Genomic DNA, 22165 nt, shown 5'->3' on the forward strand with positions numbered 1-22165 from the left:
TCTGGCTATGCCACTGCATATGGGTTTCCATGGACATGTCCTCCTTTTCAGGGGACTGTTGGGGGTCCGGGTGGATTTTTCAAGCCTGCTCATTTGGGTTCAAGGGCTAGTGGGCTGGCTTCCCACCCCGGGAGCCTCAGGGTGCCCTCCCCAAACCTACCTTAATGCATCCTGGTGGTTTAGTGGCTCTTTGGGGCAGGAAAGAATTCTACTCTTTCCTGCTCGCCACAGCCGCTTCTTCAAAATGGCTGCCATGACTTCACGCGGCAGTCCTGCTTTCTTGGGGGGGGGGGGGGGGGCATTTTATTTTCTGTGTCCTATTTTTTTTTTTTGTCTCTGCAGATATGGTAACCCTGTGCAAGCCCAAAATGTGAAGGCACATGCTGCAGCTAGCACCTAACTCAGCCCCTGTAAAATGTGGGAGAAACAGGCTACAGAGTCTGAGTTGTTTTCCTAATAAAGATAGGGAAAAATATTTTAGGTTTGGCTTAATAATTTGAATGTACAAACTTTGGGAATCCAAATGTGAAGCATCTCTGATATCTTTGTACGGTTACAGTTATAGCCTGCTAATACCAATAAAATAGTTTATAGCGGGTTACAACAAAGGTACTAGATTAAACAAAACGGAATCTAGGATGTAACAATAATTAAGCAAAATTATTCTAATCTAAAATAGCAATATACATCTCATCTTAGTTGCACAGTGAAGGTGGAAGTGCATGTTTGATTCTCCATAGTTGTATTCCAGGCATGGTTCAGTTTTGTCAGCGCATTTCTGTTTCTAAGTTGTCATTTGCAGGGCCGGCTTAACCATTGAACCAATTGAGGCTCTGGTCCAGGGCGCTGGCAATTAAAGGTGCCAAAATACCCAGCCTGTGATCTTACCTGGTCTACAGGTAAAGCCTTTTCTTCCTCTTTCTTCTGTTCTGGTCTTCCTCTTTCTCTCTTCCCCATCCTCATGGGTCCTGCACTGCTCCCTCACTTCTTACTCTCTCGCAGTCCTATAAAGTTTATATTGGTCAACAGTGGCAGCAGCAGTATCATGACATGCTGCCTTCAGCCAGTGCCTGGATCTTTCCTGTGCCACATCCAGCCTCCTCTGATGCAATTTCCAGTCACTTCACTGGCTTCCTATCCGTTTCCGCATACAGTTCAGACTCCTCTTATTGACCTATAAGTGCATTCACTCTGCAGCTCCTCAGTACCTCCCCACTCTCATCTCTCCCATCATTCCTCCCCGGGAACTCCGTTCACTGGGTAAATGTCTCTTATCTGCACCCTTCTCCTCCACTGCTAACTGCAGACTCCGTTCCTTTTATCTTGCTGCACCATATGCCTGGAATAGACTTCCTGAGCCAGTACGTCAAGCTCCATCTCTGGCCGTCTTCAAATCTAAACTAAAAGCCCACCTTTTTGATGCTGCTTTTAACTCTTAATCCTTATTCACTTGTTCAGAACCCTTATTTTATCATCCTCACTTTAATATGCCCTTATCTCTTGTTTGTCTGTCCTAATTAGATTGTAAGCTCTGTCGAGCAGGGACTGTCTCTTCATGTTCAAGTGTACAGTTCTGCGTACGTCTAGTAGCACTATAGAAATGATAAGTAGTAGTAGGGTAGGACGTAGCAGAGGGAAAATCCAGCAGTAGCTGAATATAGCCTGCTATGCTGCTGCTACCACTAGTGTCAGACTTAAACTTTACAGGACTGTGGAAGAGGTGAGGGAGCAGTGCTGGACCCATGGGAAGGAGGACAGAGGAGGGTGAAAGAGACTGGATGGGGAGGAGATGCCAGCCCAAAGGAGGAAGACATGTTGAACCTGCAGGGGGTAAGGGGTACAAGAAGTGATGGGGGGGGGGGGTGGGTGGAGAGCCACCAAAGCAAATTGGCTCAGGGTACTACTATTCCTTGAGCCAGCGGTCATTTGTTCTATGTTTGGTGAGGCTTTATTCGTATTTTGCATGAGTATCCAAGGAGAGGTATTTGAGTATGTAGTTCTTGTGTAGGGATTGGTAGCAGTCTAGCTTATCCTTTTCCCAATGAGCTGTGTTCTAAGGACTAGTGTTAATATTTGCAGTGCTTCCTTTTCATAAAACTCTGATTTGTTGTGGACAACTTAGTGGTGTTAAGGGTGGGTCCCTTAGTGGTCACCCAACCCCTTAAGGATTGCTCTGCAGTCAAGTACCGGTACCATTTTTGCTAGGAAAAAAGAGTACCGGGTGTTAGTATTTTCTCTGGTTCCTTAAAGACACTCCTTTTGTTACCCGATTGATTTATGCTTTTTCATCCATATGGAGGAGTGAATTTTCAGAACTCATGAAATTTTGCTAGCTCTGTGCTCAGTTTTGGTAATTGGAAATGGTGAATATGCCACTTAAGACACAAGATATAAAATCTCTTGTGTGTCTTGGAAGCAGGACGTATATTTCTACCTGTACAACAAAATCACTCCAGTGGAATGTGAAACAATTGATAGTATGCTATATCTACAAATCACATATGCATCTGTAAGTGCATATCTGTATGAACCAGCAAGCAAAATTTTCATCTGTATCATTGGGTGCAGCTCTGCCTACTTGTAGATAAGAGACAAACCAACACCCACAGTGAATTATTATTATTAGCATTTGTATAGCGCTACCAGACGCACGCAGCGCTGAACACCTGATACAAAGAGACAGCCCCTGCTCAAAAGACAGACAGACAAGACAGTTACGGGTGAGGGAAGTAATGGGAGCTAAAAAGCAGCAGTGAAAAGGTGGGGTTTCAGCATAGATTTGAAAACAGGTAGAGATGGAGCTAGACGTATAGGTCCAGGAAGTCTATTCCAGGCATAAGGTGCCGCGAGAGAAAAGGAGCGAAGCCTGGAGTTAGCAGTGGAGGAGAAGGGGGACGACAACAATTCTGTTACTTACGAGCACATGCTAAATTTGGTTGATCTGTGAGGCAGCAGATCACAGCGGTTAATATGTTTAAGCTGTGGATTGATTGTGATGCCTTTATCACCACAGCCACTGTATTGTTTGACTGTTCATTCAGTGTGTATTTTCTCTTGATTCTTTCTGTGGGTGAAAGGGGGTAATCTTAACAATTGACCAGCTTAAAGTGAGAGGAACAGTGGAGAGCTCATGAGACTACTTTCAGTCTTAATAGCACTGTCTTTGGGTAAGAATACAGTAAAGAGAGGAACTGATTAAAGTGTTACTGGTAAGTTAATAAATCTTATCCATAATAGGTGCACATGTTAATGTATTTCAAATGAAAAATCTATCGAGATTTATTTTTAATTTTGGTATGTGTCTACTTTTGAAGGCTGCTAGAAATTGTAAGCTACAAAATAATTGGAGTCCATCAAGAAGATGAACTGTTAGAGTGTTTATCCCCTGCAACAAGCCGAACATTTCGAATAGAGGTAAACTTCATTTCTGTTTGGGGATGAAGCATTGTATAGTGTGGTGTATGAGTGATCATGGTGATCTTGGAGAAAATGAGATTTTCTGTTGACAAGCAGGATGAATTGGTCATACAGGAAGATGATGTCATCTGCCAGTATCAACACAGAGTAACTCTGAGCTCATAGAAACCTGGAAGATTTTTATTTGACCATTTGCGGGAATTCCTGCACAGCCATTGTGTCACAAGTTTCTTATAGTTTACTGAGAATTTGCTAGACCGCTCTTACTGACAAAAATCAGAAAAAGGAAAGGAACTCCATTAATTGATAGGAAAGAAGCAAAAACACAGAAAAATGGAGAGAGGAGAAGAATGCTAAAGAAAGACTAGGGAAAACACAAGAAAAGACATTAATGACATGGCAACCTAATTAGAACCCCCATTGGACTGCTATAAATGGATTTAGTTCTACTTTGTTTTGAATATTAGCCATTTTTTTTCCTCCATATTGTTCTATTTATTTTCTTTCTATCTTCAGTCCTATCGGTACACTTTTTAAAAAAAAAATTGAGTATTTCTACTTTTTACCCTTTTTTTAATTGAATCTAACTTGAGAGATACTGTTTGCCATGGCAAACACAATGAATAGTTTTGAGAAGTGCATTTATAGCTGGAAGATGCTAGATGTGCTGTCAACCTTTTATACTTGGATATTGCCTAGAACTTAATGGTTCGAGACCTACAAGATGGATGCTCTGCATTCGTCTGACATTCCTCCAGTTGTGGGAAAATATAAAGGGAAATAAATGAGTGAAATGGTTCCAGTGGGCCACAGGTGCATGCTCACTGGTTAATGGGGATAGCAGAGGCCATGCTACTCCTACTTGTGTGACATAGAAAACAATTGCAGAAAACACATTTCCAAGAAAAGGAGGCTGAAGACCACAGGTCTGAGAAAGGAAAACATAATGTGGACAGTCTTGTTAGTATTGGTGCCATTAGTACTCCCTATGCCAAAGCTATAGTTGGTGCTGTTACCTTCCTTGGAACTGTCAAACTTTAGTGACAAATTTGTTTGCAAGAAGTGGTTGCCCTTGTTACCAGAGGCTGGTAACTTCTAATTTGTCCCTTTTTTAGTGGACAACCAAAAGAGGGGTTCATCTGTTCATTGTAGAACCGTTTTGGCACTTAGTGAAGAATTACTTTTGTGACATGCTGGTCTTGTCCCATCAAAACAGGGACAGTTCCTTTAGTTTCTCCAGGATGACTCCCCATCCTTAGAGCTACAAAATAAGTACCTATGTGTAATATGTAACCTGCTTTGACTGTAACCACAGAAAGGCAGTATATCAAATCCCACCCCCCTTTCCATCTATAAAATTTGAAAAGCTAAAATCTGCCCTCTCACCCTTTCAAACTTTCTGCTCTGGCAAGTTCGTCTTTTACCAGTCCACAGCAACAGTGCATTGAAACACCAAAACAGAGTGGTTTAGCAAAAAAAAAAAAAACAGTTGGTATCAGTCTTTCACATTAATCAGTTGTATTGTTTTGTTGGGACTTCATGCACTCAAATGAACAGACCCTGTACACTGTAGACTATAAATAGGTGTTCTAACTTTCAGTTATAACTGGATCAGGAATTTGGGTTTTCAGTTAAAAGCTAACTTCCTTAGCATTCCTTGTAGACCAGTCTAACTGCATGGGATCAGTGTGTATACCTGTACAGCCCAGGGCTGGTAAAGGTAGGCTAGGGAGGGCCAACAGGGGTGTCTTTGAAAGACAGAAAGAAAAACAAAATTATTAGGGGCCTAGGACCAGTGTGGTCTTTTCTTTTGCCTAGGGGTATTGCACCTGGTGTTCCAGGTCCTTCACCCTCCTTTTTTGCCTACAGGTCAGTAGGAGGTATTTGTACCTTGGGTCCTCCCCCACTTTCTCTGGGAAAGGAAACTAGAATGTCTGGTTGGGGCACAGGAAGTGGCAGACTGCCATTTAAAAAAAAGAAGAAGAATTCACTTTGCAGCAAATGATTTTTTTTTCCCCGGCTGCTGCCTAGAGGTTGGGGAAGATTGGCTTACCTTCGAGGCTGCTTGTTCCTTATTTGGTAACTAGTGCTGCATGTGCCTGCAGTGGGGAGGGGGGGAAGAGTGTTGTAGACCGCTGCATGCCTTAGATGGTAAGGGCCCAGTGATGCTTCAGTGCTGGATAGGCCGGAAGAGCTGCATGCTGCTGAGCTTTGAGGCCTCTGTTGAGTGAAGGTGGTTGGCAACACATGCAAGTTCAGTCACCTGCGGGGGGGAAGAGCCACAGAGACAGAGGGGAGACCTGAGGCAGAGAATCAGCTGAGCTTGTATGCCCCCAAATGTGCAGCACAACCAGGGTGGATATGGCTGCAGGAACCATGGCCATCTTATAAAGCTCCCCTTGTTGGCCCAACCTAGTCTACCTCTATCAGGCCTAAGCTGATATTGCAATAAGTGACGGTGTAGTAAATTAAACGATCTCACATGTTTGGACTTGTCTAGAGGGACTAAAGAAAAGAAAATTAGCAGGTAAGATCTAATTTCTCCTTTCTCAATTTTTTGTCCAGGTTACCCTGAGAATTCAAAACTTCAAATGACATTACAGCAGCCCTCAGCTATGAGATTCCCCACTTGTGTGACTGATTCATCTTGCTTGTCCACAAAGAACACATAGTTGCTGCTTATCTGTAATGGGGGTTCCTTATCGTCCTTACCAAACCAATCCAGACAAGTGAGTCCGAAGTTGGCGCAGGTTCCCCAATAGATCCAATTCTCCGGAAGCTCGAGGAAGGGGGGTGATAGTCCTTTCACATGGGAGAGAATCTGCATTGGTGAGACTTTTTTGTTGTTAGAGGAACCTTTGTCCCGGTTGCTCAGGTGGTCAACTCCCTCCAGCTTTCCAATGTTCTATCCCAAGAGGAATCAGACAGAGCCAATTCTGACAGGCATTTTGAGGTCATCCACTGCCCCAATCCATCTGTTAGATCAGGTCCATCAAGTGGGAGGCTCTGTATGTCGTGAATAACCTCTTCAGAACTGCCTGGGGTGGGTGCGCTGGTTATGGCGGTCACCTGTAAGATGACTATTTCTGTTGAGGGTGGTACTGCGCCAAAGGGTCCCTTGCTGAAGGGGCTTATGAATCTGCACCACTGTTGGAACCGCTTGTCTGGACTAGTCTGGTAAGGCTCACGGAAAGGAAATTAGCAGGTAAGACTAAATTTAACCTTCTCCATAAACAGGGTAAATCTGATTCCTAAGTTCTGTATTACAATCAGGAGATTCATGAAGTGGCAGCATCATGGGAATTCACACGCATGCATCAGAAAACCTAGGCTTTCCTGAACTCTGATGGTGACATCCACTTGTATATCTGATATATCCTTATTTGAGGAGCCCGTGTTGCATGTAAACTACTACACTTTTCGTGTAGGTTCTGATGTTTTTTTCTTTTTATTGGGACTACATAAGGTCCTCAGGTGTAAATAAGTTTTTGAGGTCATATAAAACTTCCTTAAATATGCATGTTGCAAACTTTACTTACATGGAGATGAGCTTTTCTAGTGTTCTCTTGATTTGTTTTAGTAGATTGGATAAATTGTGAGCTGTTTCTGGATTATAATTGCCTAGCATACTTGGGACCAGTGAAGCTGCTTTTAATTTTAGATGTTGTGGGATTTATCTTCTGGTGAAATTCTGTGTAATAAAAATAGTAACCTTACTGTGGTCTTCACTGTAGTGAGTATTGCCACCATTTGACTTGCCACATTTTACGGTAAGAAATCAAACTGAAATCTTCAGTGCTGCTGAATTTCTCAGCAGTTGGGTACATTTACATTATTTGATATTTTTAAGTTATTATTTTGGTCTTTTAAAGGGCAGTGTATTCATATTTTCTACAGTGTTTGAAAACTTAATGCTGTGGGGATTTTTTTCCCTAGTTTTTACATTCCAGTTGTAAAATATGCAGAGTAAATAGTGTGTGGGAATTCCAAACTGAAATCCCCCGCATATACTGGAATAGATCTGCCCTAAGCATTTTCCTGGCACTGCATATATTTCTCTGCATGGGGGATAAGGAAAGAATTTTACAAGGTTTTTTTTCCCTCTGTGTTAACACTAGTTTAGAAGTTGAAATCTCTTGGATTATTGTTCTTCATTAAACACCCCCTGTTCCTCTCCCTTAAATCTTAAAAACCTGACACAAAAGGGGCATAGTTCTGCAGTCTAAAAATGTGTTAAAAACATAAAATGCAAGGCTATTCAGATCTTTCTGGTTTGCCAAAAGTATAATGAGTCTCAGTGGAATCCTACAGCAGTCTACCTGCCCAACGTGATAAGAGAATCCACAAACAGGAGATTGTTCAGGCGAAGGATAAAATAGGATCAGGACTTTGGGACCTCTTCTTTCTGGTACAAAAAGCTCTACGGTTGAAGTATGGGTAAGCATTGAGCCCCCAAAGCTAGAGCTGTCCTTGCAGCTTCTGCTTCTGTCCAGACAATGCTGGATCCAAGGCGAGTGACTGGCTTCATGTGCTATATGTATGCACATTGAATCCAAAGGGATAGGAGATCTTGTACAGAAAGAGGAAAACTGGACACAGATCACCAGACCCTGCAAAATCAACCCCCCCCCCCCCCCCCCCCCCCAAACTTCATCTTCTGTTGAACTGAAGAACCAGTTTACAGCCCTGGAGGTAGAAGAGCTGAAAATATCTCAAGAACAAGAGGTAACAAAACTCAACAATTCCAAAGCTGCTGGTTAAGTAGCCAATAAGAAGTGAAAGGTAAACGTAGTTGATGATTCTCTTCTGAGGGGGTACAGAGGTACTCATCTGCCACCCAGACATTATGTCCAGGGAGGTGTGCTGTCTGCCTGGTGCAAAGATTCGGGATGTAGCAGAAAGTTTACCAAGACTCATCAAACCTACTGACCATCATCCTATGCTCCTCATCCATGTTGGCACAAAAAATGCTGCTAGTTATTCTGCTGAACATATCAAACGTGACTTCATGGCTCTGGGACAGCGGGTGAATCAGTTAGCACGGGTGGTGGTCTCACCAATCCTTCATGTTGAGGGTAAAGGCCAATTAAAGAGAACTCACATTCTAGAGCCGAATATATGGCTGCATGGATGGTAGCAGCAAGAGCCAAGACCTACTGAGCAGAGATGGCATCCATCTATCAAAGAAGGGATGAAGTGTGTTCCATAACAGACTGGCTTATGTACTAAAGAGGGCTTTAAACTAGATTCGATGGGGATGGATGAGAAAAGTCCCAGTCATTAACAACTCTCAGGATTGTAAGATACCTAAACTTTTATAGAAATGGGGGAAAAAAGAGCAATATCTGGAGAGCCTTGTATACCAGTGCCCATTGTGTGAGAAACAGATTTCTGGATCTGGAGACAGTATGGTAGAAGCAGACTTGGATGTAGTGGCGGTCACGGAGAACCATGACTGGGGTATAGTTATAGCAGCAGGCTACAATCTGTTCAGGAAAGACAGCGTAGGAAAAAAGGATGGAGGAGTTGCATATGTTAGGAATAATATTAAAGTGATAGAATTGCAGAACATATTAGGTAAGGAACAAGCACTGTGTGTTAATCTGGAAAGAGGGAATGGGAAAAAGTATTTACATTGGTGTGATATATAGGCCTCCCACATAATCAGAAGAAATGGCCAGCGATTTAATTGAAGACATTCTGAAAATAGCTAGGAAAAGGGAAGTACTAATAAGGTGATGTTGATACTACGCCAGACGTTGATTGGAATGTCCCTGCTGCGGGGTCATTTAGAAGCGTGGAGATCTTGGATTCTGTACAGGAAGAATTGTTTCAGCAGTTGGTAATGAAACCCACGTTGAATGAAGCTATTCTGGGCCTGATGCTTACAAACGGGGAATGTTACAATGGGTGATCATTTGGCATCTAGCGATCACCAGATGGTGTGGTTCAATATTAAGACACATGAAAGGGCTTATTCAAGACTTCAAAAGAACTAACTTTACCAAGATGGGGGAATATCTCAACAAAGACTTAGTTGGATGAGAACAGCGTTGGGCAAAACTAAAATGAACTCTTTTAAAGGCGACAAACCTTCATGTTAGAAAAGTATATAAAAGTGAGAGAAAAAGAAAGCCGCTTTGGTTCTCAAGTGTAGTAGCTGAAAAGGTAAGAGAAAAAAGGTTAGTCTTCATAAATTACAAGACAACATAGAAAGAGGAAGATGGCTTTTCTAGATATGTTTGCCTAAGAGAAGCTGGAAAAACTGTCAGGAAAGCAAATCTACAAATGGAAGAAAAGATAGCTAGTATGGTAAAACTGGGGGAGAAGACGTATTTTTAGATATGTATGCAATAGGAGGAAGTGCCAAAATGGTATAATGAGGCTCAAGGGTGAAGGGGAGGAATATGAAGAAGTTGGTATGGATAAAGCTGAACTATTCAACGGTTATTTCTGTTCTGTGTTAAGATGAAAGGCCAGGGGATCAGGTCCGCAGAAAATAATTGCTAATGGAAATGGAGTTTTGATAGACCAGGACCGATTTTCAGAAGACTGTTTGGGAGGAGCTAGTTAACTAAAAATAGACAAAGCGATGGGGCCTGATGGGATACATCCGAGGGTGCTCAAGGAACTCAGGGGAAGTTTTGGTGTCTCCATTGTCTGACCTATTCAATGCTTCCTTAGTCTGGAGTGGTCCTAGAGGACAGGAGAAAGGTGAATATGGTCCATCTGCACAAGAGTGGAAGTAAAGAGGAGGTTGGGAATTACAGACCTGTTAGTCTGACCTTGGTGGGTGAGTAAATGAATGGAAACACTTCCAAAGCAGAGGATTATGAGGTTTCTAGAATCAAATGTACTGCAGGACCCCAGGCATTAAATTCAAAAGGGATATCCTGAAAACCCTGATTGGCTGGGTGTGCTCTGAAGGGTGTGGATACCATGTGGAGGGATCTGGCAAAGCTTGAAGAATGGTCCAGCAATTGGCAACTTAGATTTAATGTTAAAAAATGCAGGGTCATACACTTGGGTTGCAAAAATCCAAGGGAATGGTATGGGTGAAGTACTTCTGTGTATGAAAAAAGAGCAGAACTTGGAGGTGATTGTGTTGGATGATCTCCAGGTGAGCTACCAGAAAAGGTGTCAGTCAAAGCCAGAAGAATTCTCAGGTTGGGGTTCTGAAGCTTTTTCCCCTCTTATTTAAACAATGTAGATTATTTAAAGACTTACAAAAAATTTTTAAAATAATTTATAAATATTTGCGCATTCTGTGGAATAGAGTAAATAGTGGGGTTCCTCAGAGTGGAATGGTCAGCAGAAAAAAAGAGGTTATAGTGCCCTTGTATAATTCTCTAGTGAGGCCCCATTTAGAATACTGTGTGCAATTCTGGAGACAGCACCTACGAAAAGATATAAACAGGATGGAGTCATTCCAGAGTATGGCGACAAAATTGGTCTGTGGTCTCCGTCATAAAGCGTATGGGGACAGAATTAAGGCTCTCACTATGTATACATTGGAAGAAAGGCACAAGAGAGGAGATATGAAAATACCTCTGTGGCATTAATATACAGGAGGTGAGTCTCTTTCAAATGAAGGATGGCTCTGGAATGAGAGGGCATAGGATGAAGTTAAGAGGTTATAGGCTCAGGAGTAATCTAAGGAAATACTTTTTAACAGAAAGTGTGGTGGATGCGTGGAATCGCCTCCCATTGGAGGTGGTGGAGATGAGGACTATGTCTGAATTTAAGAAAGCATGGGACGAGCATGTGGGATCTCTTAGGGAAAGGAGAAGATAGTGATTGCTGTGGATGGGCCATTTTGCTGTTATCTGCCATCATGTTTCTATGATTGGGAGTGCTGATGGTATGAAAGTGATCAAGGTAGCACAGCAGCTGAGTTTCCAAAATTACTATGGTAGCTTTTCTTGTTTTTTTGCCCTTTGATCCTACCTTGCTTAAGACCAGCAGAAAACTTGAGTGAGAAGGAAGTTTTATGATGCACCCTCTGTTTGAATTTGCTGCTTTATTGTTCTCCACAAGCAGTAGTACCTTCAGGTTCTTATTACTGTAGAAACGTATAGGACAGCTACATAGGTGTCAAGATTTTCTCTGGAAGAGTTTGAATTTGTATTTTTTATCCTGCTAGACAAGTCCAGACCTATGGATTGTGTCTCCTTACTAGAAGATGGAGGCAGAAACTTGGAGGTTCCAATGATGTCGCCAATATAAGGAGTAGTATGGCCAAGAACATTCCAGTCTTTCTCTGCCTCAGCAGATGATACAGGTGAACTAGTGGTGGTGTTTTGTATGCGTTTGGACCAGACTCCCTGTGCCTCAAGCTACAGCCCTTGACTGTGTGGTTGTAGTCTTGCCAGGTGATACGCTCCCAGAGTCTGAGCCATGGCCAGACCACTGGTTGATGTAAAAGGAGGGCTTGCGGTTCTTCCTTGTTGGCCCAGAGCTTTGGCATATGTGCTTTCACAAGGGTAAGCCCCCACCCCTTCTTGGGGCTCTGGGAAAAATTTTTCCTGTGGGTGGGGGCTGGTGGCTGTATCCCCCTACATTTAAAAAAAAATGCAGGTGGGAGTAGAACAGTTGTCAGAGACTCAGTGGTCTTGCCCAGCCTCACTCAAGCCTGTGGCAAGCCTTTTGTAATCAGACCAGAAGTAGCCAGTACTGCTTCATGGGTGGGGGAATGCCACATGCCTGCAGCTGTGTTGGAGTGGCACTGCTGGGGCTAATGAGACCTGGTACACAAATAAGTGGCCAGTTCCTTTTGCTGTCTGTACAACAGGGATAGTGTTACATTGCATAGGGAAGCTTGTTCAGGTCCAAGTCTTTTCTCAAGTGGTACAGCAACTGTTGGAGATCATGACAAGAGCATTTTGAACCTTGTATTTGAACGCCAAGCATTTTGAGGCAGTCGGAACGGATTGAGGCTTCTGCCAGTTGGAAAGTTGAAGGTCCTAGAGGACACCTGGTGCACCAGCAGTGTGTTGATCTCTTTAGGGGGAGGAGGTTTTGCAGGATTGCAGAATCACATGGAATTTCATTTGTCAGTAGGTATGTTTGAATGAGAAAGTTGGAGACTACCTGGAGGAACTTTTAGGGTAAGAGTATTCCTCCGTGAGTTCAGAGGCGTCCTGAGTTGTGGGAGGAGGTGGTGGATCTGTTGCAGGCATGGCCTCAACTTCTGACTAGGACTGGGTATTTTGGAGAGGAGTATAGCGATGTGCATGGTCCCCAGTCCAACTGAAATAGCGATGCAGGTGGTGGAACATGAAAGTCCCTCAGAGCATGCAAGCATGAGTGGTGTGGAGAGGGCAGTTGAAGTTAGCGTGGAGGCTGTCTGCAGGATGGAAGCACTGTCCTACATGAATTTTGAAGTAGTTCGAGGAAGGCCGTTACAGGAGGCATAGCTGCAGCCACACTGAGGGGACTCCGTCAAGAGGACTGGCATAGGCAGTGGTGCAGGAAGCTTTTTAGAGGGGCCTTCAACAATGATGGGTAGGGAGAAGCAGACCACTTGGTCCCCAAGGGAGCTTGGGATCATGTATGATTCTGAGGGGGCAGTGCCACATTCCTTGCCCATTTAGAGCCCTCCAATGTCCGATGAGTGGGATGACTTCTGTTTTGAGCTGTATATGGAAGGCTGCGAGGTAAAGGCTGAGCCCACAGGAGCCCTGCTGTGGTCAGGACGGAGGCACCAAATCTTGTTTACAGTGCATGTTCCCGGATGATGGTGTTGTGGGGATGGAGCAACGGTCGGTGGACTTGCAGCAGTGTTCTGCCAAAGGACCCACTCTTGGTGGTGCTCTGGCATCTGGCGGTCTGTGGGTCACCTTCCCCTAGTGGGGCCAAAACAGGGCCCTGGGAGGGAGGGACAGTCATTGCGGCCACTGGAGCCATTGGGTGCAAGACCATGTGGCTCGAGCAGCAAAGTCCTTGCTGAGGCAGGAGCACTGTTGATTTCTTCCTGAGGTTTCTTTTAGGTTTTCTTCTTGTGTGTGTTTTTTTTAAATTGTGTGTGTGTGTGAGGAGAGGGGGGAGCTGTGTCTGAGCAGAAGCAGGTGAAGAAAAAACTGAAGGCAGGGGGAGGAATGCACCAATTGAAGGAACTCGTTCACATGCTCAGTAAGGCAAAAAGCTGACTAGCTAGGTGAGAGCACTGACGCACAGGGTCAGTCTGTGGCCTTCACCATTGAGTGTGCTTGCATCTCCCCTGCTTGTCACTGAAGAAATATGTCTTCCTTTTAAAGAAAAGTCACTTTGTAAATTTTTAAAACTTTCTCCTACAAAATGTCTTTTTTCCTTATTTGACTCTTCAGTAAATCATTGGGCACCCTCTATCCTTCAGTATTTTTGCTGTGACCTTTCATATTAATTCCCTCCTGAAAGCCCAGTACTTTTAGCACTTGTATACAGGAAGTTCATGTTGCCTGTGTCATTAGTACTGTCTGACCAATTGGTGCTACTTTGAAGTTTAAGGCACCAATGATCAGATATCTCAATTTGTATTACAGGAAATACCTTTGGATCAGGTAGACATAGATAAAGAAAATGAAATGCTTATTACAGTGGCACATTTCCACAAGGAGGTATTTGGGACGTTTGGAATTCCTTTCTTGCTTAGGATACGCCAGGTATGTTACCTTGTTCATTTGTTCTGCAGATTTAAGAATATCCAGAAAAAGCTTTTATTATGTAAACCACCTGATATTTAATAGCATCAGAAAGCTAAGTCATTGTGTAGGTAAATATTGCATTTTATGGCTGTATACAATAGGTGAAATTGTGCAAGGCATATTAATTTAATACATATCTTTAGTGTAGATATTTAGTAGGGCTGCACATCAAATAAAAGTTTTAATCGCATGATTAATCACATAGCACATCCCCCTCGCATTTCCTCCAATAGAGTGCAAAATATAGACGGCAGATGTAAATTCTCAAAACTGACACATTTCAATTACCAAATTGAAAATAAAATCATTTACCTTTCTTATCTGGAGCTTTTACTTTTCTAATCATCTTGTTCCCTGTCGGCTTCTCTCTGCCTGTGCTTTATATTCATATTTCATGCTCAACTTCTTCCACTTTTTTGCCGCCTCCTCAAATCTGTCTAGTTCCATTTCTTCCCAGTCTCCTCCTTTACCTCTTCCCTTCTTTTCCCTGCCAGCCATGAGCATTTCCCCTTTCTTTCCTTCTCTCCCCTCTTTTCATGTCAACATCTCCCTTCTTTCTTTCACCCCCACCCCCATTTCCAGAATCTGCACCTCTCTTCCACTGGCATCCCCCCCCCCTCTCTCTCCTCTCCCCCCCACAATATCCAGTATCACCCCATTTCTTCCCTCTCACACACCACCAGCATTCCCCTGCCCTACCCCCAAACCATCCTGCATCTCTCCTCCTTTCCCCACCACTATCTCCAAAATTATTATCCCACATTGCCCCGTGTCTCTGCCTTTATCCCCACCCCCCACAACCATCTAGTACTGCCTCTTCTCCCCCATATTCTGCATTGCTCTGTTTCTTCCCCCACCCCCATGTGCTGGTTAATGGTTCATCCAGCCTATCTGCTATACAGGTTCCTGTCTTTGGCCAAAAACAGCTGACTGTCACTTAACACAGCATTCAGAGGCAGAACCCAGTCACCATCCCCACAGTGTTTCTTGCCACTGTTCATGGTCGTCCTGGCTTCCCCTACAGGCACATACCTTGGGTCCCCGGTATAGTCTGCCACTATTGGCGGCTCTTATGTTCCTCCCAGCCCATCATTTACCTTGCCAGCGCCCGTCAAGGGTCGTGGTTGTGTTCACAATGTTCCTGGTGAGCCTCCTCTCCTATCTTGTGCATGTGCATTGACGCCACATGTGCCTGACTCGGCACTCTCTTGTGCACAGTGCAAACAAGTGCTGCGGCTTTACCTGTTCTGAGCCCCAGCACTGCTGCTTATTCTCTTCTGCCTCAACCTAGACCCGGAGTGCTGCGACCTCATACCTCTGCAGTCACTTCCTGGTCGAAGGTACACGACTCTGCCTTTCTTACATTGCTGGCCACCTCAGGAGCTCTTCTAATGGGCAGCTGCCTCTTCCCACAGCAGCAAGGCTGACCTGAGATCCGTCTCCAAAAATTGCATTAGCAAATTTGCATGTACAATTTAATTGCATAACGAGCTAATTAGAACCAATAATTAGCTTTTTAACAAGCAATTGGCAGTTAGATTTAATTGGAATTTACATGTGAGTAAAGAAAAAGGGGGACTTGGAAATGGGAGGGTCATGGGTGGAACGGGGGGGGGGGGCGTTCCTAGCATTTACGCACATTGTATGCGCCCAATTTAGGCATCTCTATTTGCACTACATTTTAGTTGGTGCAAATGGCTGCGCCTAAAGTTAGGCGTCATTCCCAGGCATAAGCACTATTTTATAAACGGCGCCTAACTTTAAACTTAACTTATAGATTTGCACTTTTATCAGCACCAGTTGTTTTATTGTCATATATAGAATTCATCCACTTACGTGCAGCCCTAATATTTAATATACATTTTTCTCTGGGGATTATATTGTTTATTTTTAGGGTCCCAATTTTTGGGTTACTTACCAGATCTCGGTGCTACATTTGTTTATAGAAGTGTAAAAGTTCTGATTTTATTTGGGTTGGGAGTGATGGTCATCATTTAGTCTGTTCTAATTGTAAATAAATCTTAGTTAATGCTAAACAAAATTAAGTGCATTCCTTATATATCTATATATGTTCTCTAGTGTAATTTAATATACAAGGATTCAATCCAAAAGAATAAAATAAACTTGTTACCCTATTCATAAGTTGTTTTTTTTAACACCATTTTGCTGTGCATTGGTATGGTCTGTTATACTGGCCAAGAGTACTCTGTACATGTTTAGTGATTTTTATGATTTTATTTGTTTTATAATTCTTCACTCTCTCTTGAATTTTTGTGGGTTTTTTTCATTGGTGTTCCATTGTTTTCATACTATGCTTTTTCAGCTGAGAAGTCAGTGAGGCTTGAGCAGATTTTTAGTATTGCAAACTGAAAAATGTGTTCGTACGATACATTTTTTCAAGGGTGAACATTTCAGAGAGGTGATGAAGCGGATTCAGGTGATGCAAGACATCCAAGAAAAAGAATTTGAGAAGGTACCAATCAATACATTCAGTACATACTTCTTAAAGTAGTAATGACTAGATACAGTTATGGATTTTGTTAGAGGAAAAGATATGGATAGATTCAGATTTCTAAAGCATAGCATCCTGTTAAATATATTTGACCTCATCAAAAGTAATTTTTAGATAATGTAAGCTATTTTATAATTTTTGTACTACATTGATTTGTTGCTTAATATTATGTTGAAATTCAACTGCTTAGAAGTATAACAATGGATGGGTATAAATTTATAAAAATTAAATGAAATTTGTTAAGTTGTGATGTGTTTCCTAAAATTGAACATCTGAAAACAGAACTATGTAACAGTATTTAGCCCTGTATGAAATTAATTTATAAAATTATGGTACTGCCTAATAGATAAAAGTATGATAGTGAGGTTCAGTAACTTGATAAGAGAAATTCAAGCTGTTGAAGTTAGATATTTATAGATGACATTTGCCTTTCTAGTTCCATACAGTTCACCAAAATTAATTCAGTGGACACAATCTCATGCTGTACGTCTTATTTCTTTTTCTTGTTTTTTTTTTCTTTGCAAGTTTAAGTTTGCCATTGTAATGATGGGTCGACATCAGTACATTAGCGAAGATGAATATGAAGTGAACTTGAAAGACTTTGAGCCCCAGCCTGGTGAGTGGCAATAGATTAGACTTCCATTTATATGCAACAAAATTGTTACTTACATTTAATTATGTATATAGTCATAGAGCTATGGCTATATATTTTATTCTTACACAAACACATTAATTCAACATTTTATACAGTCAAATATAAATTCAGTACGAGCAATATGATATCCAGAGAAAAATTACAAAAGAAAAGGGTTAAAAAATTAAGTTTTATCAGCTCACTGACCTGTATGTTTGTTTTTTTTGTTTGTTTTTTTCCTCATTGTTCCATATTATATGCTGTTACATGTTTTTATAATTATTGTGTTGCTTTAAAATCAATAAAGTTTAAAAAAAATTAAGTTCTTTGGTCCCATGGAAAGTCAGACCTCACTATATATTCTGTTGCTGTAGTTTGAGAGCTCTTCAAGCATAGTTGCAAGATCTTGCAGGATCATTTTTTTTTTGGTGTAAGAATTACATTCCTTAGTGTCCATGCTAGATCGGTCCAGACAAGTAGTTTATCCACCTGCCAACAGATGGAGACTGGAAAACAAACTGACTTCTCTCATAGGAGTCTGATGTCCCCATCATCTCTTCAGTATTTCTGTCTCCGTCAGGTAAGATTCGTGGGCCCAAAATGTAAAGATGGCAGGAACGGCATTTGCCCTAGGATGGACCTCTGGTAAACCCAACAAGCCAGCAAGATGAGTCAAAGAACAGCAGCAGGGGGTTGTGGATCTAGGTAGAGCCATGTCAGACATCCAGTTTCCAGTAGACATTCCTCCCCAGAGGTAGGATATTCTGTAGTTGGGAAGTATGTCCAGTGCCGGGCAGACTTTTACAGTCTGTGCCCTGAACATGGCAAGGGACAAATCCAAGATTAAGAATATATGTTATATTGCATCATATGCTATGAGTCTATTTTATTGGGCAGACTGGATGGACCATGCAGGTCTTTATCTGCCATCATCTGTTAAGATAATATGGCTAGCAATTTCAAGGCACACAGAAGACACTTATTCTTCCCTTTTTTTTCTTTTCTTTTTTGTTTACATAGGACTCCTCAATGGAAGATTCTATTTTATTTTTGTTGAATCTTGTGTTTTGAGTAGATCAGTCTTAGCAAGGATGCTTAGTGTCAGTGGTTACAGCTTTCTGTTGGCATCAAAGTAGACTATGTAAAAGTCCATTATTTGGTGCAACTGCATGGTCAGGTTTACAAAGAAGGCCATTTTTAACTTTCTGAGACCTATTCCTTGTATTCTGTCCATTTTCCAGAACAGTTGGGATGAAGGCAGGGCCGGACTTAGACCGAGGCAGCCGCATAGGGCCTTGCGCTTAAGGGGGCCCCGCGCGGCACGCCTCAATTCTGCCTCAATGCCTGCAGTGGCAATACCTTTCTGTGCCTCCTTCCCTCCCGCGCGAGTCTTTTACCTTCCCCCGCTCTCGCCCATCCGCGTGGTCGCTCGTTTTTAAAGCCCTGAGGCATTCTGCCTCAATGCCTGCAGTGGCAATACCTTTCTGTGCCTCCTTCCCCCGCTCTCGCCCATCCGCGTGGTCGCTCGTTTTTAAAGCTCCGAGTCCGACACCGACAATTCACATAGCCAGCCTTCTGCCAGCGTTGGGGCGGGGCCTCTCCCTCAGACACGTCCCACCTCTGCGCAAGACAGGAAGTTGCATTAGAGGAGGCGGGACGCGTCTGAGGAGAGGCTCCGACGCTGGCAGAAGGCAGGCTATGTGAATTGCCGGTGTCGGAGGGAGAACGCCTCAGGACTTCAAAAACGAGCGACCTCGCGGATGGGCAAGAGCGGGCGGAAGAGACAGGACCCGGAGGGAGAGAAAACTGCCCAAGAGCTAGGTATGGATGGCTGGAGGAGGGCAGGGGAGAAGAGGGTTCCTGGACATGGGTGGGTGGATGGAGGGGAGGGCGGGGGAGAGGAGGGTTGCTGGACATGGGTGGATGGAGGGGAGGGCAGGGAGAGAGGAGGGTTGCTGGACATGGGTGGAGGGAGGGGAGGAAAGACTGAAAGGAGATGCACATGGATGGAGGGGAGGGAAGAGAGGAGAAATCTGGACATAGATGGAGTGGAGGGCAGGGAAGAGAGGAGAAATGTTGGGCAGGAATGGAGGGAAGGAAAGACAAGGGAAGGAGATGCACATGGATGGAGGGGAAGGGAGAGAGGAGAAATGCTGGACATGGATGTAGGGAAGGGGAGGAAAGTAGATGCACATGGGTGGAGGAGAGTGAGGAGAAATGCTGGATATGGATGGAGGGGAAATTGCTGAATTTAAGGGCTGGATCGTAACACTTTGAAGGCAGATGCTGAAACTAGAGAAAGGATAGGGACAGGGCTACAGATGGTAGGACACACAAGGACACAGGAGGATGGGGACATGTTGAGAGAAAAAATATCAAATGGAAAGAAGACACTGCATAAAACAGAAGACACTGGGACCAAAGCGAATAGAAAAACTAAATGATCAGACAACAAAGGTAGAAAAAAGTATTTTATTCAGAATTTATTAATTGGAATATGTCAGCTTTTGGAAATGTGCATCTGTGATATTTTGCAAGTTTCAATTTTTCTAGTATTGCTGCATGCTGAGTCTGACTTCTTGAGATAACTTTCCACAGATCAGTATTTTGCCTTCATATCTGTTATGTCATGTGTTTTTCATGTGTGATCAAGGTGCATTATTCTGCTAGCGTGTAGTATTTGCAGCCCTTTTTGTTTGGTTTGGTTTGGTTTTTCACTAGGTTGTGTACTGGTGTTTTAGAGCCCGGTGTAATTACAGTGCTGCCTTTCCACGCATAAGGTTGTAGCTCGTCCTGTCCTTGGAATTAGTGCTGTTATGGTTTAGTAAGATTATGAGTGTGTTTTTGCACAAGTTTGTGTATAGTGTTTTGCAGTTGAGAGATTGTGTGTTGGCCTTACTAAGGTGGCACCAAAACAACAGAAAGGGTGTAGAGCCTAAATCATGACACACTACCTCTTGAAGGATCTACATATGGTCGTTAATAAAAGGAACTCATTGTGAACACTATCCACCCTAAAAGGGTGTTTTGTGACTCTACATGAGAATTGTGATATTATGATCCGTTGCTTCGTATTGTTGACGGTCTGCATTTTCCGTATGGGTGGTATATTGGTGTATTAGGGTCTGCCCAGTGCAATATTTATGGTACAGTAAGGTTCTGTGTGTGTTTTTGCACAAATTTGTGCATAGTGTTTTGCAGTTGAGCGATTGTGGTTAGTATATGCTTTGAGCAACCACTTTATTCTTTGTCATATGATACATATCTAATATCTAAATTTAATTAAAAGTCTATCTCTAATATAGCTGATTTGTGGAAACATTTGGTACTGTAAATATGTTGTGGTTTTGTCTTTAATGGGAACCTGTGCACGTACATCTTTTTTGGCTACTTGGGGTTGGGGATCTCTGTGTTGCCTCTCTGTGTTGCCGAGTAATAGGGGAATTTGAAATTACTGGATCTTTTCTTAATATTTTTCCTTTATTCTCTTTTGTTATGAGAATTGGAACTACTAATTGTAGTGGACTTGAACTGAATAATTTCGGGGGGGGGGGGGGGGGGGGGGGGGAGGGGTTCATGATAGCATTGTGCTCATTATTTCAATCAGTTTTTCTGTACAAATTTAGTTTCATTTGTCCGTATTTGAAATTTCATAAATAAATTTTTTCTAAAAATTGAATAATCTTATCAATGGGGTGGAGTTAGGGTGGGGGCGGGGCTAGGATGGGGCCCCACCAAATTGGTCTGCACAGAGCCCCGCACTTGCTAAGACCGGCCCTGGATGATGGCATGACATGCAGTTCTCGCAGAGGACAGATTTTAGTTTTTTTTTCTTAAGAACATAAGCATTTGGGGCAGACCAAAGGTCCATCAAGCCCAGTATCCTGTTTCCAACAGTGGCCAACCCAGGTCACAAATACTACTACTACTTAACATTTCTAGAGCGCTACTAGGGTTACGCAGCGCTGTACAGTTTAACAAAGAAGGACAGTCCCTGCTCAAGGAGCTTACAATCTAAAGGACGAAATGTCAAGTTGGGGCAGTCTAGATTTCCTGAATAGAGGTATGGTGGTTAGGTGCCGAAGGCGACATTGAAGAGGTGGGCTTTGAGCAAGGATTTGAAGATGGGCAGGGAGGGGCCTGGTGTATGGGCTCAGATTGGCAAGATCCCAAAACAGTAGAATACATTTTATGGTGCTTATCCTAGAAATAAGCAGTGGGTTTTCCTCAAGTCCATGTTAATAATGGCGTATGGACTTTTCTTTTAGGAAGTTAGCCAAACCTTTTTTTAAACCGTGCTAAGCTAACTGCTTTTACAACTTTCTCTGACTGAATTCCAGGGTTTAATTACACATTGAGTGAAGAAATATTTTCTCTGATTCGTTTTATGTATCAATCATTTTTATTGGTAAATGTCACCCGTTACATAATTCCAAGCTGTTACATTTTACAATTTACGTTTCCGGCCCCCTCCCACCCCAAACTTTTCTTTTAACTACTGAATACCACGCAAACACTTCCCAGGCACACATTGTCTGGGCATCAATGAATAGTGTCTCTGGGGCCTATTTATTCAACAGACGGCTTCTTGCCACTGGGGTCATTCTATTCCAGAACGGGCTCCAGCATTGCTTTAGTTTCTTCTCTCCTGCTGAAGCAAAGTCATGAATTCCCATCCGTTCCATTCTTAATAAAGTAATCATCCGCATTCTCCATTATTGAACTGAGGGGTAACTGTCAGATATCCATTCTGCCAAAACAGCTTGTTTTGCCACTATAATAGCTTTCCGCACAAATCTTTTCAATCCATTTGGAGGGGGTGAGCTTAAAATAAGGCTCCCAAACAAGAGCGACAAATCATAGTGCTACTTCGCATTCCACATTCCAGACACCTGTAACATTGTCTTTCTAGAATTTTAC

The 22165-nt window shown here is 42.8% G+C and overlaps 1 protein-coding gene across 2 annotated transcripts in view; it reads left to right on the plus strand.

Annotated features, from left to right (window-relative positions):
* Positions 1-22165, plus strand: part of USP7 (ubiquitin specific peptidase 7) — a 377898-nt gene that overhangs the window by 329472 nt on the left and 26261 nt on the right. For both annotated transcript variants that reach the window (XM_030213526.1, XM_030213525.1), the window contains exons 27-30: positions 3315-3414; positions 13938-14057; positions 16501-16572; positions 17137-17227. In XM_030213526.1, coding sequence (XP_030069386.1) covers positions 3315-3414; positions 13938-14057; positions 16501-16572; positions 17137-17227 — 383 coding nt within the window. The remainder of the gene's footprint in view (positions 1-3314; positions 3415-13937; positions 14058-16500; positions 16573-17136; positions 17228-22165) is intronic.

This window comes from Microcaecilia unicolor, chromosome 8, assembly GCF_901765095.1.
Source record: "Microcaecilia unicolor chromosome 8, aMicUni1.1, whole genome shotgun sequence".
NCBI classification, from domain to species: Eukaryota; Metazoa; Chordata; class Amphibia; order Gymnophiona; family Siphonopidae; genus Microcaecilia; species Microcaecilia unicolor.